The sequence below is a fragment of the Peromyscus eremicus genome, chromosome 2 (genome assembly GCF_949786415.1).
Source record: "Peromyscus eremicus chromosome 2, PerEre_H2_v1, whole genome shotgun sequence".
In the NCBI taxonomy this organism is placed as follows: domain Eukaryota; kingdom Metazoa; phylum Chordata; class Mammalia; order Rodentia; family Cricetidae; genus Peromyscus; species Peromyscus eremicus.
Window position 1 is genome coordinate 20,592,701 of NC_081417.1, and position 18,366 is coordinate 20,611,066.

The following is an 18,366-nucleotide window of genomic DNA, read 5'->3' on the forward strand; positions in this document are numbered from 1 at the left end:
AGGAAAGTATTGTGTATCTTTTACATAGGAGAGTAAATGAAATGCCCCAAGGCAGGAAAGAATTTAGCTTGTTATCAGAAATAAGTACAAAAAGACAGTGTACTTGGAATATGAAAAGAAGCTTCCATGTGAAGAAGTTATAGAATTTACAGTGATTCTTTCTTCACTTACATGATGTAATTAAGAGTTTACCTTTAGGAATAAGTAGAGAAATTGCTGTTAGATTGTAATCAAATGAACAATATAGTCTTGACCTTAGCTTTAAGAAACATATGTCATATCCATCAAAATATCCATGATTCCAAAATTTTAAGTGGAAAATGAAAGTTGGCAAAAATTTAAAATATTGTGCACTTTATATAATAAAATGAGCTTCAATAGCCATTGCTTTAGTCAACTCAAGCTATTATATCAAGCTATTATACTATGGCTGCTAAGAAACAGTATTGCAGACAGTTCTGGAGACTAAATACAAGTGCCAATATGTTTCAATATGAAGATGAAGGCCTCTCATCCAAGTGCATGCTGCTAAACTTTTATATTGTGCTTAGAGGGTATAAAGAATGATCATAGAACTATCTTTATTGTTATTCATTAGGGCACTAATCCAAAGACACCAACAGCACAATCACATTGGGTTAGGATTCCAAGATTTGTATAGTATCCCTTCATTAGGGTATTATTCAGTGGTTAATAGCTATATGATGCTTAATAGACAAACCTTTAAAACATAGTCCTACATGGGATAAGTTGGTCACAAAAGAGTATATATTGCATGATTCCACTTAGGTGAGGTGCAGGGAATCATCACATTCATGAGGACATAGGCAAGAATAGGACTAGCTAGGAAGAGAGATAGTAAGTGCAGAGTTTCAACTTGGAACAATGAAAAACTCTGGGATGAATGATATTGCTGGCTGCATGACAGTGTCCATGACAGTGAAGTATAAACTTGGCAACTCTTAAAAGGGTAAATATTGAGTTATGTGCATTTTTCCACATTTAGAGCAATAACTGGTTCATGTTAGTTGAGCATCAGTAGATCATGGTAGCAATGTGGAAAAACAGAAGCCAACTGGAAAATGTTGTAGTGTTTGATGGGAATTACTGGGGCACTGGAACAAGGTATGACAGTAGTAGGTATCATTCTGGATAAAACTTAATTTGCTATGCAGGATGAAGTATAATAAGAAGTGCATGTTGACTCTGACAGATTGAAAGCTTTCTTCTCTGTCTCTTATGTTCCCAAATAGCTATGAGCACAAACCCACTTTTCCTGGCTCTCTTACATAGCTTCAACTATCAGCTTGCACAGCCAGCGTTATCTGAAGGAATCTCAGGGGATTACCTGATCCAATTCGTCTGTGGGCATGGCTGTGGAGCATTTACTTCATTGCTAATTGATGTAAGAGGGTCCCACACACTGGATGTTGCTGTTACTAGGCAGGTGGGCATGAGCAGCATGAGACAATTAGATGAACATAAGTCAGAAACAAGCAGCATTTGTCTTTGGTTTCTGCTTCATTTCTTTCTTTGCATCAACTATATAAAATTGTGTGTTTTATTGTTGAATTGTCTTATATGCATTCTATTTACTTTGAATAAACTCACTCTACCCCATTTCTTCTCTTCTCCTCTTCTCCTCATACTGATTATTTATGCTGGCAATGTCAACATAGCTACACTGTGGACTTCTATTCCCTTCCTGTGCATAGCTAATGGAACAAAGACAATGTGTATATGAAGTCTGGTCACAGTGAAGACAGACAGCTTATAAATTAAAGGCTGCTGTTTCTTATTTTGGGTCTCATACCATACTCATATAACTATGCCTGAACATGTATAATATAGAAGATGCGCCTCTGTTTGGATGGGTGATTTTGTATAACCATTCTGTAGGTCCTGAAGGAGATTGATTAATTAAATCACCTTTTTAGTGGTTGTGAAACTGACTCTGCTTCCCGAAAATAAATGAGAGCTGAGATCCTCAGGCACATGACTCACTCTGTGCGTATGCTTTCTAGAAAATACATATGCTGTATTGTTTAACCCTTTTCTTCTATCATCTATAACATTATAAATATCATGGGAATTTTCTTGCTTAGGATTGGTGAGGTGTCTGTGATATCATGTAGAATAAGGTCATCATGGGTGTGACTATGCATTCATCCTCTTTATTTGTTGTTTTTGGTGTTGGTGCTTGTGTTTGGTTGGAGATAGATTTATTTTATTGTTATATGAAATGGGAGTGTGCTCACTAAACATCATAAGGAATCTAAATAGACTAAGCGGCAGTAGGAAGCAATCGAAACACAGTTCTGTAACTTCCTCTAACAATATCTAGCAGATTATGGGATTCCAATTAAGGGAGGTACATAGCCTTGTCACTGGAGATGGTACATTACTGATTGAAGAGCTTGGCTATGATGTCCATCTACATAGTTCAGTTCACCTGCATAGAAAGAAAAACTGTCCTCACTTTAACATACAGAAGTTGTAGATTCTGTCATGGATGGGAGTTTCCATTTGATATAAAATATAGAGCCATGATGTTTGTTGCAGCTTACACTCATAAGCTAGTAGTTTTCCTGATTTCATCTGACAGTTTACAGTCTGTGAAGGGAGGTCAGATCTCAAGGTAATACTCTGGTGGCAGGAACTGAGAAAGAGCATAGAGGAGCACTGCTTACTGCCTTGATTTCCTTGACTTGCTCAGTTGCTGTCTTATACCTCCTGGGATCACCTGACTATTAGTGGCACACTCTGTAACTGATTGTGCCCTTCCACATCAATCATTAGTACAAAATCTGCCCACATACTTATCTACAGGCCCATATATGATGGGTGATATTTTCTCAGTTATATTCCCTCTTTCCAGATGGCCACAGCTCGTGACAAGTTGACAAAAAACTAACCAGAGCAGGATACCTGTTTTATTCCAGTTTTGTAATTCATTGTATAGATGGTAAAATTCTCAGTGGAGTGAACACAATGACTGAAATTAAATACAGTGATTCATTCATGTTGAGGGGTGGAATAGTGGTATGGAAACCATTTGGATTTCTGAATGAGGAAAAAGGCCAGTTTCTGCCCAGTTAACTTAGTCTATCTGTTTTTAGCATGACCAATTCAGAGTGAAAACACATCTGTCATTTTAATATTTTCATTACTAGGCACATATAATTCATGCTTATAGCCACTTTTAAAGCTACAAAATGCAAACACTAAATTTTATTATAGCCTATTCCCTATGAATGATAGAATTTCAGGGGGAAATACACTGAAGATTTTGTGGTTTTGTTGATGACATCATAAACTATGGAGTCAATCACCTAGATGTTAATTTTAGTTTATAAGAGAACTTAGTGCATTTATGTAGAAGGTTCATATGGAATAAGGTAATTAACATTTTGTCGCATGTCTGATACAATGCATTTTATCAATTGTGTTTTAGAATTCGATTCAACATTCACAGATTTAAATAGCTATACTAGTATTTGAATTTTGCTATGAACTCAGTAATGTTTGCAAATAATTTTCTAAAATAATAAAAATAATTATGTAGAAATGGAAATGCTGTTTTTTTTTAAGTTAAAAACAAAGTTGCTCTCTAAAGTATTCTTATCATCGCTGTCCTTTTTATTCAATAGATAGTACTGTGATTTGAATATATGAAATAGATACAGAAACATGCTTTTCCAATGGTATGTGTTGACTAGAAGTGATTATTATTTAATATAAGTGGAGGTCTCTGGTCAGTAGCCAATTGGTATTTTGCAGTAGCAAAGTGATATAAAAAAGTGATTTTAAAAAAGTGCTTTTTGCAGGTCAAATAAGATCCCAAACCCACTCCTTTTTGTATACCATCCAAAGATTTTTCCAGTTCTTAAAATATAGGATGGGTAAAGATCTTCACCAACGTCACATCTGACAGAGGTTTAATCTCCAAAGTATATAAAGAACTCAAGAAATTAGACATGAAAATACCAAACAATCCAATTAAAAAATGAGCTACAGATCTAAACAGAGAAATTTCAACAGAAGACTCTCAAATGGCCAAAAGACATTTAAGAAATTGCTCAACATCCTTAGTCATTAGGGAAATGTAAATCAAAACGACTCTCAGATACCATCTTACACCTGTCAGAATGGCTAAGATCAACAACACTGATGACAGCTTATATTGGAGAGGATGTGGAGCAAGGGGAACACTCCTCCACTGTTGGAGGAAGTGCAAACTTGTACAGCCAATTTGGAAATCAGTATGATGATTTTTTAGAAAATTGGGAATCAATCTACCTCAAGACCCAATGATACCATGCTTGGGCACCCAAGGGATTCTCAGTCATACCACAAGGAGACTTACTTACTCAACTGTGTTTATAGCAGCCTTCATCCAGTAATTGATGGAAGCAGATGCAGAGATCCACAGCCAAGCACCAGGCCAAGCTCCAGGAGCCCGGTTGAAGAGAGTAAAGAGGGATTATATGAGCAAGGGGGAAGGAGGGGGAGGCATGTCAAGATCATGATGGGGAAATTTACAGAAACAATCAAACCAAACTAGTGGGAACTTATGATCTTTAGACCAACAGCTGTGGAACCTGTATGGGACCAGACTAGGCCTTCTGCATGTGAGAGACAGTTGTGTATCTTGGTGTGTTTGAGGAGTCCCTGGCAGTGGGATCAGGGTCTATCCCTGGTGCATGAGCTGGCTTTCTGGAGCCCATTACCTTTGGTGAGACACTTTGCTCAACCTTGATGCAGGTAGAAAGGGTTTGTTCCTGCCTCAGCTGAATGTACCAGGCTTTGCTGACTCCCCATGGGAGGCCTTACCCTTTTGAAGGAGAGGATGGGGCGTGGATCAGGGGAAGAGCCTGGGGGAAGCAGTTTGAGGGATGAGTGGGCAATCTGTGGTTGGTATGTAAAATGAATAAAGTAATATATATATATATATATATATATATATATATATATATATATATACTCTATCAAAAATATTTCCCCCTCAACACTAATTAATTCAGTTATTCAAACATTTCTATAAACTTATTGTTTAATGATTAAATGTGTGTGAGCAATTTACAAATATTCAGAGCCATCACTATTTGATTACTAATTATTATAACCTATCAGAAGAAAAGATTTTTAATTGATCTGGCATCTGTGATTTGCTGTTTATTGCCTTTATCTGAAGCTTTGAGAGATGCATTGTCTTGAAAGACTAAAGGGAATTTTATTTCATTAGATTATTTTACAGGGCTAAGCAGTAAATAAGAATATGTTAGCTTTTAGTTTCTCTCTTAAAGTGGTCACTAATGATGGGACCTACTTACATCCCCTGATATTGATAACTTTCTATAGGCTGCTGCCTATAAGATTATATGTTTAACTGAATCAGTTAATGTGGGTTTTCATGATATGGGTTCATCAAATATTATTAATGATGGCCTATTTTATAGTGAAGTTTACTTTAAAAAGTGCTTCTTATTTGTAGTACAAACTAGTGATGGTAATATCTCTTGGCCAGCAGTTTTTCTTTTAAAAACATCCCTAGAAAGATCCCATTCTGTAGAGAGAAGCATTGTTCTGGTTGTGCTTCCAATAAGATATACCACTAAAGGTAAGAATATCCATGGATAAAGTAAAACATGGGAGTACAGTTAAGTGAGGTCACGCAGATCCTTTTCAGTTTTGTGGTTGTTCTAGTTGCAATGACTAGAAGGACTGTATCATAAGACAGGTCAATTTTCCTTGAAGATCCTTCCTATTGTTAAGTTTTCAATGCTCTTAAATGCACTTGATCTAATGACAGCAGTAAAATAAAATAAATGAAACGTAACAGTGCTTGTCACCCACGCCAGGTTTGGCAAATATTTTACATTCCCCTTGTTTTGAGATATGAGGAATTTTCAAATAGTTTGTGATTCTTTTATGTGGCCTCTGCTTCCAAAGCCTATTTAAAGTTCTCTTATGTTTCAGTCTTGTCCTATTTTAAGTCAGATCTCTACTTGATCAGACACAATTGTAATAATCAAAGGCATAAATAATATGACTTACCGAGCACGGATTTTACTGCGAGCTTTATATACTCTGATTTCAGGCTCATGTTGTCCTCAAATGCACGTTTGAAGAACATATTCCCTAAGTACCCATAATGTGCATTTGGGCACTGAATGTGTACTGAAAAGATTCCAAGGCACAAAATATATCTCAGGAGACAAATTTGCTTTTATCAGTAATCTAGGAGTGTCAGGAGTTTAAATCAAAGTTTAAGAGAGGAATATATTTTTAGAAGCAGCATATGAGGATGGATGTCTGAATTGCAATCTGTTAAAAATAAAGTATATACATATTTGCACATATATAGACAAACATGTATCTATAAGTGAAGATGTATGATTAGTGCAACAGATACAAGAATAGATACTATGTTATTAATCTTGGATGCTATTAAGAATACGAGGTAAGGTATATCTTTAAATATTACTTTGTAGGTTTTTTTTCCAAGATGTTTTTATAGTTTCATAGATAATGTCTTTCTTGGCTGACAAAATCATGACATTGATATATCACTCAAAATAAACTGACTGCAAACTGGAAAGTCTCAGAAGTTGCATGTTGTTTTAGAATTAAAAAAAAATTACCCACTTGTCACTCATTGGAAAAAAACAGCATTTCATGCTAAAGAGTGAAATGTAAGAGAAAAAATGAAGGGAAATAATACTTCATTTTTTACATTATTTGAAATCATTTGTTTTGGAAAGCTAAGGCATAAATCAAATGTGCCTTTTCTAAAACATGATATTTTCTCATTATGTACTTTATATTTATGTATTTTTTATATTTAGTCTATTTGTATATAAATCATAGGTTTGCTTATTAATAGTTTTTTCTTTGCTGTTCTTATAAATGAAATTGCCGTAGCTTAGCACCAAGTGTAGCCTAGCAACAAACAGCTTCCTAGCACATAAGATATGAATGTGGTGCTATGGAAAAATTACTGAGCTTAAAAAATTTTGCTCATGTGTATTATTAAAGTCTTCTTATTTTTTTGACAACTGAATTAAAATATTGAATTTCACACTAAATAATATTATTGACTGCCTCCTACATTCAGGAAATACTGGAATCTTTCTCAGATTTCACCACTGCTAAATAGGTGATTAGATTGTTTTCCTAGTAGCCTGTTCATCACTGATTAGATGAGAAGCATCTTGACACACTTTTATCATTTAGGAGGCAGCTTTTCGAGATTGACTTTTACTAGCCACCTTCTTGATAGCAGTGCAGCGCTCAACTTTAAATAGCTTTTATCAAGCTGATGATAGAGATTGTACTTTTAGGGATGTCAATTTTAGAGAATCCATAAAACATTATCCTTTTATTTTCGCATTTTAAATCCAGCATATTTAATATCACCTTTTTACAAAATTTAGTTTTTGTATTTGCTAGATAATTTTGCTGGGAAAATGAATTTCCTGGGCAACAGTTACAACTTATATAATGCCAGTTATTACAGAAAAAACTGCACTCCTATATAATCACTTACATGGTAAGGAGACCACAGCAGGGAGAGAAACACACTGGCTTCCCTAACTACTACTGCAATTTCATCAGACTTAGCAATTTGCCCAGTAGTTCACTGCTGTTAAAGAAACCTGTGACTCCTGGGACGACTGAGATAAAAGACAGCATGCTTGGATCAGGGATATCAGGCATAAGACTGTACTTTTGGAGTGAAGGTGTGAGGCTGTGGGAAAGCGGGCCTGTGCTCCTGGTGGCAATCCATTATTTTCTTCAAATGCCCTGAATATTTTTTTTTTCTGTGACTTCAAACAATGCTTAACTGTTGCCCCAGTGAAGATGAGGAGGTTTGCTGCACTCTAACTTCTTTCTTTCACCATCCTCCCAAGTTTTGTCACTGGGGAGAAGATGAGAATCATGAGATCTTTAGGTTGAGACCTAAACATACAAGAATGTTGAGTATTATATATCAATTTCACATTATGATATATGTTACATAATAAATTTTTTTCATATGAAAAGGTTACACATTCTTGAGAATGTCCAGCTGCATTTGGGTAAACTGTTTAGATGAATGATATATGCAAATGCCATATCAGAGTTCATCTGTAAAGATATCCATCCCATTTGCAGCCACTGCTCAATTCTCTGTAGATAAAGTTCTTTAGATGCATCATGTGCATATTTCTTTCCCCTTCCAGCAATGACATCTTGATAGACTACTGGAAAAGTATTATTTTGGAATTGAGTTCCTGGAGGACACATGAAATCTTATTTTTATTTTTTATTGCATATTAAGAATACAAATTATATACAATAAATATCTAAGTAGTGATTAATCACAAGTTTTACTAATTCATATTTATAAATATGTTAGAAATGTCTATAACTACTACAGAAATTATAATATAATCTAAAGTACATAATGTATATTTCAAAGACATCCAATAAATTTAGAATCTACTATAGATATTAATTAATTTTCAGAATATTAATGTTAAATTGTGAAGTTGATCTAAAGGAATTGCTCTTGTGATTACAGGTTTGGCTACAAAAATACGGCTACCTTCCACCAACTGATCCCAGAATGTCAGTGCTACGCTCTGCAGAGACCATGCAGTCGGCTCTAGCTGCCATGCAGCAGTTCTATGGCATTAATATGACAGGAAAAGTGGACAGGAACACAATTGAGTAAGTAATGTCCTCCAGATTCCTTCTTTCATTGATTCTTCAGCCCAATTCAATTGTCACAAAAACTATACACATTCCATAACCACTATTGGGATATTTTGATTCATGAACTTTTCTTTGGGATGTATCCTATTTCCAACCCCTGTCTTTTGAGGGTTCTCATAACATGTAATATACAAAGTCAGGTTGTTCACATTGTTCTAACAACACCTTTTGAAGCAGGAAAGAAAATATGAGCAAGAGTCAAATTAATGCAGGGTTGAAGACACTGTATGACGTGGCAATTAGTGATTACTGCTCTGTGTGGTTTGTACAAGTCGTTGTTCACATCTTTACAAAGTGTTATCCTGTTAGCAGCTTCACATTAGATGGAATGGGATGCATATGTTTAAACACTCGGAAGTCAGAAACAGTATAAATAATGTTCTTATGTTGGGCTGGTAGGGAAAATTCAGAAATCGACTATTAAATGTTTAGTAAGTTCCTATAAGTGACAGCTCACTAAATGAGATAAATAAAATAATATTTTTCACTGGAAGATGTCTACTTTAAATTTCTCAGTGACAAAGGACTTGTTCATGCCTCGTAATAATAGTTGTGAAATTTATTGTTTATCCAATATTCTTCTTCTATTGTCTCAACAAGTGGTTCTTCAAGTGTACACTTCCTGAAAGACTACAAAGACAAAAGTTATTACCTCTTTGGTAACGTAATTAAACATGTTCACAGGCATTTAGTGGCACAGTATTTTTGTCACTGGCTCCTAGAGGTTGAGCACTAGTATGAAGCATAATTATTGGTCCTCTACTACAAAGGAGGGATATATTTTTCCCTGTGTAGGCAGGCAGAAGTCTTTTGTGGTCTTAGAACCCTTGACACTCACAAAGTGAATATACCCCTGTTATTTGATTATCTTGCATTAACCTTCATAGTAGACAAAAATACAATTTTCTCTCTATTTCCTGAGAAGAGACGCTCAATATCACAGGCCAAATGAAGTGTAGAAAAATTACACAACTCAGGCCTTTTTGCATCTTGGGGAGGTTATCTTCTGGATGTGTCAAGAGATATCATTCATTTTTCTTTTCAAAAATGAAATATCTTGACTCAAATAAATTCTGACCCATCAAACTAATTCTACATTTAATACTGAAATTCTATTTTTTTCTAATGCTCACATAAGGCTGTATCTCTATACAAGAGCTCATAGGATTTATCCTTTAAAATTAAACTTCAATTTGAGTTTTAAAATTTAAGATCTTAACCCTCATAGTGTTTAATTAGATGAATGAGTACTGACTAGTTCAGACCTTGGGAAGCAAAAGTCAACAATAAGCCACATTCTGCAAAAGTTAGAAGCCTCACCTCAATATTGGGAATAGCTGAAAAATGCAGACCTGAGTACTTCCAGTCATTGTAATTATCTATTCATAGAGACACATCAGACATTTCTTTTAGACTATAAATATCCGTCCTCACAATTAAAGGTAGCCTTTGCTAACAAGGAAAAACCAAGTCTTGTGTTTTGTTTCTGGGTATTATACAAAATTGTTTCAGCTAATCTCCACTCTTCATATCAATATTCTACTGCTCCCTAATGAAGAACCATTAGCTTCTGTTTCATTTTCTTGAAATTTTAAACACAATATTTAAAAAATACAAGCAAAATGAGTATTTTCAAAACAAGTTACATTTTCCAAGTGTTCCAATGTCAGGAAAAAATGAAGAAATATCTACATTTTACTAGATATTAAAGGTAAGAAACTTAAATCTTTTAAGGGAGAACAATCTTTTAAGGGATTTGGAGAGATGGTTCAATGTTGAGGATGCTGACTGATCTTGTAGAAGATTTGATTTCAGTTTACAGCATGCACATCAGGAAGCTCACACCACATATAACTCTAGCTCAAGAGGATCAGATGTCTTCATGGGAACCCACACATACAGAAACATTCCTCTCTCTCTCTCTCTCTCTCTCTCTCTCTCTCTCTCTCTCTCTCTCTCTCTCTCTCTCTCTCTCTCACACACACACACACACACACACACACACACATACATACACACATACAAGTAAAATTAACATTTAAAAACATTAAGAAATAGAATCCTACTTAGGTCATCACCTGTTTCTCACAGTTTTGTCATTCACAGGTTGCAGATGTAATTTCCTAATACCTAATACAGCTAGAGAAAGACAGGTGATCATAATAGGCTTAGCTGGTCCCTGTTATGTGACAAACAATAAGTTTTTTTTCTTGTGGCCTAGAGGGAGGGTATAAACATTATGGAGATGTAGAGGACATCAATGTTCCACTGGTATCCAATGACTCAGATTCCACACCAAGAGAATTGAACCTGTCAATATGTAGGATATAAGTAGTCTTTCTGTGATACAGAACTGGAGATTAAGAACAACCTGACAGATAATTCTTATCTTAAAACAAAATGAGTGTTTCTGCTTGCTTTTTATTTACTTGCTTGTTTGCTTTTGTGTATTACAACTTTATTCTTACTGAATATCAATGGTACAATTAGTTTGTTTTTATTATTTGAATACACAATGCATCTTTGCCGTTAGCAAATGTTAACTTGGCAGTTATTGCCAGGTGAAATTCCAAAAGTACTGTTAGCCCTTCTTGGTTTTGTCTCTCCCCTCTCTCTTCTATGAAGCTCCTCCTTTGCTCTAGAGTGTTTGGCCTTATTCCTTATTGTTGTTGAAACTGGAAGCCCCATGACTTCATTTGCCTGCTGTCTATTTTTTCAATGAAATAGCTAATCCTGAGGTGGACTCAGGTTACTCATATCAAATATTTTGAAGTATAAGCCCTCTAATCGTGCTGTAAAAGCATTGTTCTGTGCTTTTAAAAAAAAATTTAAATGAGTATATAATGACAATCTTGCGGAAACTTCAATCTACTACTTTACATAGATTATAAGATATGATAATCCACGCCTGTAATATCATTATATAGGAAGTGGTAGCAGGATGATTGACATAACTGTGACACCATTTGGGCCTACATAGTGAGTTTCATGTAAGTTCTAGATAGAGAGTGAAACCTTGTCAGGAAAAACTGAGGCTAGAGAGATGGCCCCTCAGGTAAGAGTGTTTGCTGCTTGTCTTAGTTACATTTAAATTACTGTGACAACACACCATGACTAAGGCAACTTATAGAAGAAAGAGTTTATTGGGCCATACAGTTTCAAGTGGTGAGTCCATGACTGTAGTAGAGAGCACAGTGGCAAGCGGGAGAATTGCTGTGGATCAATAGCTGAGAACTTTCATCCTGAGACAACTAAGAGGCAGAGAAATAACTGGTAATCCTGTGGGCTTTTGAAACCTTGAAGCCTACCCCAAGGGACACATCTCCTCCAGCAAGGTCACACCAACCAACTCTCCCCAGGCTTTCCACCTACTACAGACCAGGTATTTACATAGATGAACTGTGGAGGCCATTCTCAGTCAGACCACAACTCTGCCCAATGATGATGGTGTGAGTTCAGATTCAATACCTACATAAGAGTTTGAAATCAGCCTACGCTAGATAGAGCCTATTTCAAAACAACAAAGAGAATAAAATACTTACTGCACTTTCAGGCTTATTAAAACATGCTCAGTCATTTGAGAAGTGATCTATAAATGTTATCGAGCCGCTTATTTCTTCATGGTCACTTATTTATATATTCAATTCACTGTTATTTATGTTTGCTTGTTCATTTGAGACTGCATTCCTGTAGCCTCCAGGCTGCCTCCAACATCCTATGTAGCCACACTCTCCTTGCTCTCATACATCCTGCTTCCCCATCCTGAGTGCTGGTTAAGGCAAGTGCCTCTTTATCCAGGTCATATCTTAAAGATGAATTTTATTTTAATTAGGTATGTGTATGAGAGTGTGTGTAGGGAAGCATGTACACATGACAGAAAGTACCCCTGGAGCTTGAGTTATAAACTATTGTTAGCTGCTCGATCTGGGTGCTCGGAACTGAACACAGTTCCTCTACAAGAACTATAAGTACTCACAATCACTGAACCAGCACTCTAGCCCTTCATTTGATTTTAAATTAAAAAAAACCCTCCCTTGGAAAACAGACATGTGGTACAGTTAATCTATAATTCCTGGGTAACTAAAAGTGATTATTCCAATTGCAGTAATCCTTGTATTATTTTGAAGTAATTAACCAGTTCCAAGTAACAAATTTAGGTATTGCTTTGAAGAGAATATTTTATTACTTTTTTGCTCCTTAGAACTGTCATTGGAAAGAGAGTAGCATTTGTTCTCCACCCAAAACTAAATCCATTGTCTAATAGTATAATAATTCTTTTAATTGTAAGTTGGTTACCTAATTTATTTAAAAATGCTCACTTAAATTCCTTAATGCAAAGACAATCTTATAGTCTTATATTTTATCTAGTTGAGAAATGCAACCTCATTATGTAGTGCATGCCTGATTTTTTCTAATTTTAAATGTAATTGTTTTTGCTGGTTCATGTTTAATGTACACACAGTAGTGTATAGTGAAGAATGCTTGATGAAAGAGTTATCTCTTACAGTGGTCAACATTCTTTCCACTTCCATAGATATGACATGTTTGTGTGTGTGCATATATGTGTGTACATGTTCAATAGTTCTGATGATCTAAATAATGCCACATAACTTATTCAACACATGCTAATATTTTTTATTTGAACTATTTTAACTCTAAGTAGCATTTCTAAAAATTTACTATGAAAATGAAGTAGTACTTAAAATCCTAGTTTTTTTTTAAATTGAGATAATTAATTATATATACCAAGAACAATACTGTTTCATGCAGTTATCAATACTTTTTATTTTTATTCTTTTGTCCAGGTTGTGAAGTTGATACCCTAATAGTAATACTTCTAAATTTAGAAAAAAAAATGTGATATTTGGTAGTTAAAGTTTTTTTTTTTGCTTTTGTTTTTTGTTTTTTACTTTTTGTTTTTTCGAGAAAGGGTTTCTCTGTGTGGTTTTGGTGCCTGTCCTTGATCTTGCTCTGTAGAACAGGCTGGCTTGGAACTCACAGAGATCTGCCTGGCTCTGCCTCCCAAGTGCTGGGATTAAAGGCATGCGCCACCACCATCAGGCTGTTATTTTTATTTTTTTTACTGTCTGAGTATGGCAATGCCTTTCAAACAGAATTGCTTTAGTGGACTGTATGCCCTCCCTTTAGTCGATGCAGACATATGGTTTGTAGGTAAGTCAGAGACTTAGAGCTTATCCGGAGGGTAACACATTAATAAGTGCAAGACAACAGACAATTGTTCTTTTTGATGATTGTGGTGACCATTACATTTCTTCCTTGTCATCATGTACTTCAGTGTTTTATCTTTGCACTTTCTGTCTTGTGAGTTGTACGTGTGTCCAGGGAGGCAGTTAATGAGCTGATATATGTAGAGAAAATAAGCCCTCAGTGTTGGAGCTGTGTAAAATTGCTTTTAACAATCTTTTTATACCTGGTAGATCTAGTCCTCTCCATGATGATACAGCCTATGAATGTTTAAAATAATAAAGGAAGCATATTTGAGTATTCCTAGAAAGATCTGGGACAACTCTAAACAGCAGCTATCACCCTTCCATTTCATTAAAATTTGGAATGTCCGCATGATGAAAGCATGTCTAACCTATTGCAAAATATTTTTGAAACTAATTTTTCTCTCAGTAAATGTAGATCCAAGTACCCCAAACTAATGGGGTGTCCAATTACATCTGTGCGAGCTGGCTGTCCCCTCTCTCCCTGATCAGTGCTGCTTCCAACAGCATTGCCGCAGTGTCCCAGATACATGGACCACAACTGTGCTGAGCCAAACCTGCCTATGCGGAACCACAGTCACAGATATTGGAAAGGCTGAAGCTACAAGATTGCTTGGGATGAGGATTCCAAACTAACCTCAGGAGCATTGCAGAACCCTTTATCCATCACCCAGTGACAGAGCACTGGCTAGAATTCACAGTCTGGGGTGTAAAAACTGATGTAATTATAAAGCCAAATTTTACTGAAGCTAATGGGCACTGTTTTGGTTGGAGAAGAGGTACATTACATATTTATGTAAAGTGTGTTATTTTTGAGCTGGTGGATATTTATGAAAAATGCGAGAACCAATAGCTGTTGTAATATCTATTATCAAAGAACTAGAAAGATCTGATACTTGAATGGGATGCTCTCCTGAACATAAAAGGAGAAGTCAAACTGACTGGAAATACTCATTGCTACAGTGTTTAATTTTGAAACCTAGGGGGCCTCCTAGGAGTTAGGAGTTAGAATGCATCCCATTTGACTTGGAAAGGGAGTGATTGTCCTCATAACTATGTTGTTGAGACTAGAATGAGCTTGGCTGTATCTGATGACTGTGATATCCCCATTACTCTGAGTATAATAATAATAATAATAATAATAATAATAATAATAATAATGATAAAAATATACTTTTAATCTTTACTTTAAAGGTGTTAACTTTATTGTAATGTAAGTAATTGCATTGGTGTATGTTAATATTCTCATACATGGATAGTATAAGCAAACTACTTCTAAAAAGTTAATTCACTTTCAATAACAAAAGTTTTTGTTTTTTAATTTTGAAGTCGTTCTAGAGTAAGCATGCATTAGTTTTGTAATGAAACAGCAACAAAAGCAATAGGAGAGCATACTAAAAATAAGTAAGTAAATACATACATTTCGAGATCAACGTTGTTGTGTTTCTTCATCTGTCCTGGAATGGTTTTGACTTTGCTGGCCTTGAATTCACAAACCTGTTTTAGCCTCCTCTCCAGGTGCCAGGATATTGAGTGCACATGAAAGTACCCGGTTGTATAGTGCATATTCATAGGCAGCCATTTCTAAATTCAAATCCATTTCAAATATTTTAAAAACTCACATGTGATGAAATACAAAAAACCAAATTATTTTCATATCCTTTCTGATTCATGTAGCAACAAGAAGATTGGGTGTGATCTTGATAGTAAAGAGGCTAAGGAACAGAAAAAAAAATGTATTGTGAGGGAAACTGTTGAATATCCTTAACAACTTTCTGCTTAAACAAGACTCAAGGGTAGGTGATAAACATGACAGTGATCAAATGCCATGCCCTAGAAAACAAGTTAGACTGTGACACATGACTACACAGTAAAATTAATACATGGAAACAGCATTTCATTTCAGTGCTGAGCTTCATTCTGTGATGCTGAACTGCTTACTCTGAAAAATACTTTATAACTATTGAATTTGATTATCATTGGGAAACATGAATAATGACTGAAAGTAAAAGAGAAATAGGAATATGCAAGCACCATATGAACAAGCAATATACTGCTCTCAAGGCTGGAGGAGAGGGACTCTGCCATAGTGAAACCTGCCATTAGAAGGAGAATATAAAAATCTATGGAGCTGATGGAGAGATGGTTCAGCAGCTAGGAGCACTGCTGCTCTTTGAGAGGATCTGGGTTCAATTCCCAAGGTCTTTATGGTGGAACACAATCATCTGTAACTCCAGTTCCAAGGAATCCAACTCCCTCTTCTGACCCTGCAGGCACCAAGCACACCCAAAGCACAGAGACATCTACTCAGGCAAAACATCCATATACATGAAATAAAATTTAGAAATATTATGCATATCCCATGCAAAAATGTGCTGAAAGTCTTTGATCAAATCGTAGGACTCAAGATGGGAGTGGTGGCACACTCCTTAAATCCCAGCAGTCTGGAGGCCGAAGCAGGTGAATCTCTGTTAGTTTGAGGCCAGCCTGGTTTACAGAGTGAGTTCCAGAATAGCTAGGGAGGGCTGTTACACAGAGAAATCCTGTCACAGAGAAAAAAATCTTAGGACTGTAGAATTATTTTCTTTTGCCAACCATATTATAATGAGATGCTATAATGAAATTTATTGAGATATTGTCATGGAATAGTATAATTTTAATTATATATTATCAAATATTATACTAAGCTATTATAATGGAATATTGTACTCAGAAATTACAATGGGAAATTAATCTGAAAAATAAAAAACACAACACACAGAATGTTAGCATATCCTAGTGTCATTTCATAGATAATGTGAGGAAGTGAAGATTTGTTCAAGGTTGCATACATTTCAACAGTGGATTCTATATAGAAATTTCAAGTAACTTCTTTTTGTGCAGTTATCTCAAAGTACATTGGAGGAAGTAAATGCACTAAAGAATTTGAATAGTAACATAGTAAGTGTTAACTTTCTGAAAATGTATGACATCTATTTAGATTTAAATGGTAAGAACACTGAACATGGACCATTTCCCTTTGTGGGTTGCTGTTTCCCTTTTGAAATCATTAAGAGGAGTTGCTGAAAAATACCACTCTTTTTCAGCTGGATGAAGAAGCCTCGATGTGGTGTACCAGACCAGACAAGAGGCAGCTCCAAATTCAACATTCGTCGGAAGCGCTACGCACTAACTGGCCAGAAGTGGCAACACAAACATATCACTTACAGGTACAAGCTCTCGGCCCTACCCCAACCTTGTTTCATTTCTGTTGCTTTGACATTTTGTTCGATACATGTTATTTTGTGAACATGGACTACATGTAAGTAATCAGTGATGCTATATTGTCCTAGAGATTTTTCAAGTGCAATAGGAAGAGAATAACATGGATTTTAGGGGACCTTGCGGACGTTGTTTGACATTGTTGGTCTCTTGTATCTCGTGCCTCACAACTTCCAAAAGATGTTAATATTCTGAGGGACTTTTAGATGAGGGTTCTACTTTGGTGCACTCTTTTCAAGTATGTAATAGCCTAAAAAATAAACAAGTAATATAGTCTATAAGTCTACCTTTTAAACAAAATGCTTTTGAAATAAATGGTTAATAACTGTGGTAGCACTATTAACATTTTGCCTTTTTTTCCCTGTGGTAATTATTGAACTTGACATCCTTTCTTTGTTGTCTTCAATGATGCAAAATTATATCCAACCTAAGATTACCACTACTTTATTGGAAAATTTTATGCTTTTTTTTTTTTTTTTTACCCAATGACCTACTACTGCTCTAAGTATGAACAAAGAACAGTGATCAGCCCAGGGAGATAACAACAAATAAAGCCCGAGGACCCTGTTCTTCCTTAGAGAATACATAGCAATGCCGAGGTTAAACAATTATGTAAATGTGATGTTTATATGAAAAGGAAGAAACAAGACACACCCTCAAAACATCAGAATTGTCCTAGGCATTCTAGAAACCCAGGGAGTCTTCAATGCCTCTTCGTAGCCAAGGCCCATAAGAATATTTGAAAGAAATTGTTAAACCAATGGTTAGAAGATGAAAGACACTTTATGGAGAGGGTATGCCAAGAAATACTTCAATCAAATTATATGAGTAGAAAAGGAATTTTATAATTCTTGCTATTTTCACAAATAGGCCTTAATGAAATGTTTAAAGATAACATTAAAATGATTTGTTTTTTTTCTATATACAACTGGAATATGGTATTTGTACTTATTTTGATTATTTAGAGGAGAAACATTGCTCAGAATTACTTTATAATCTTATATTGTCCTCCCAGATAGAATGAGACTAGATAATTATTTTATGTAAATTATGTCAATTGCTCTTCAGATAAAGACAAAAAAAAAAACAAAAAAAAAAACCCTTGGCTTTTTCCATG

General features: G+C 35.4%; 1 protein-coding gene across 1 annotated transcript in view; it reads left to right on the plus strand.

Annotated features, from left to right (window-relative positions):
* Positions 1-1,045: 1,045 nt before the first annotated feature.
* The window catches only part of Mmp16 (matrix metallopeptidase 16), a 137,315-nt gene continuing 119,994 nt past the window's right edge, over positions 1,046-18,366 (plus strand). Inside the window, exons 1-4 of the mRNA XM_059255607.1 lie at positions 1,046-1,125; positions 1,294-1,405; positions 8,567-8,715; positions 17,075-17,197. Of these exons, the coding sequence (XP_059111590.1) occupies positions 1,046-1,125; positions 1,294-1,405; positions 8,567-8,715; positions 17,075-17,197 (464 nt within the window). The remainder of the gene's footprint in view (positions 1,126-1,293; positions 1,406-8,566; positions 8,716-17,074; positions 17,198-18,366) is intronic.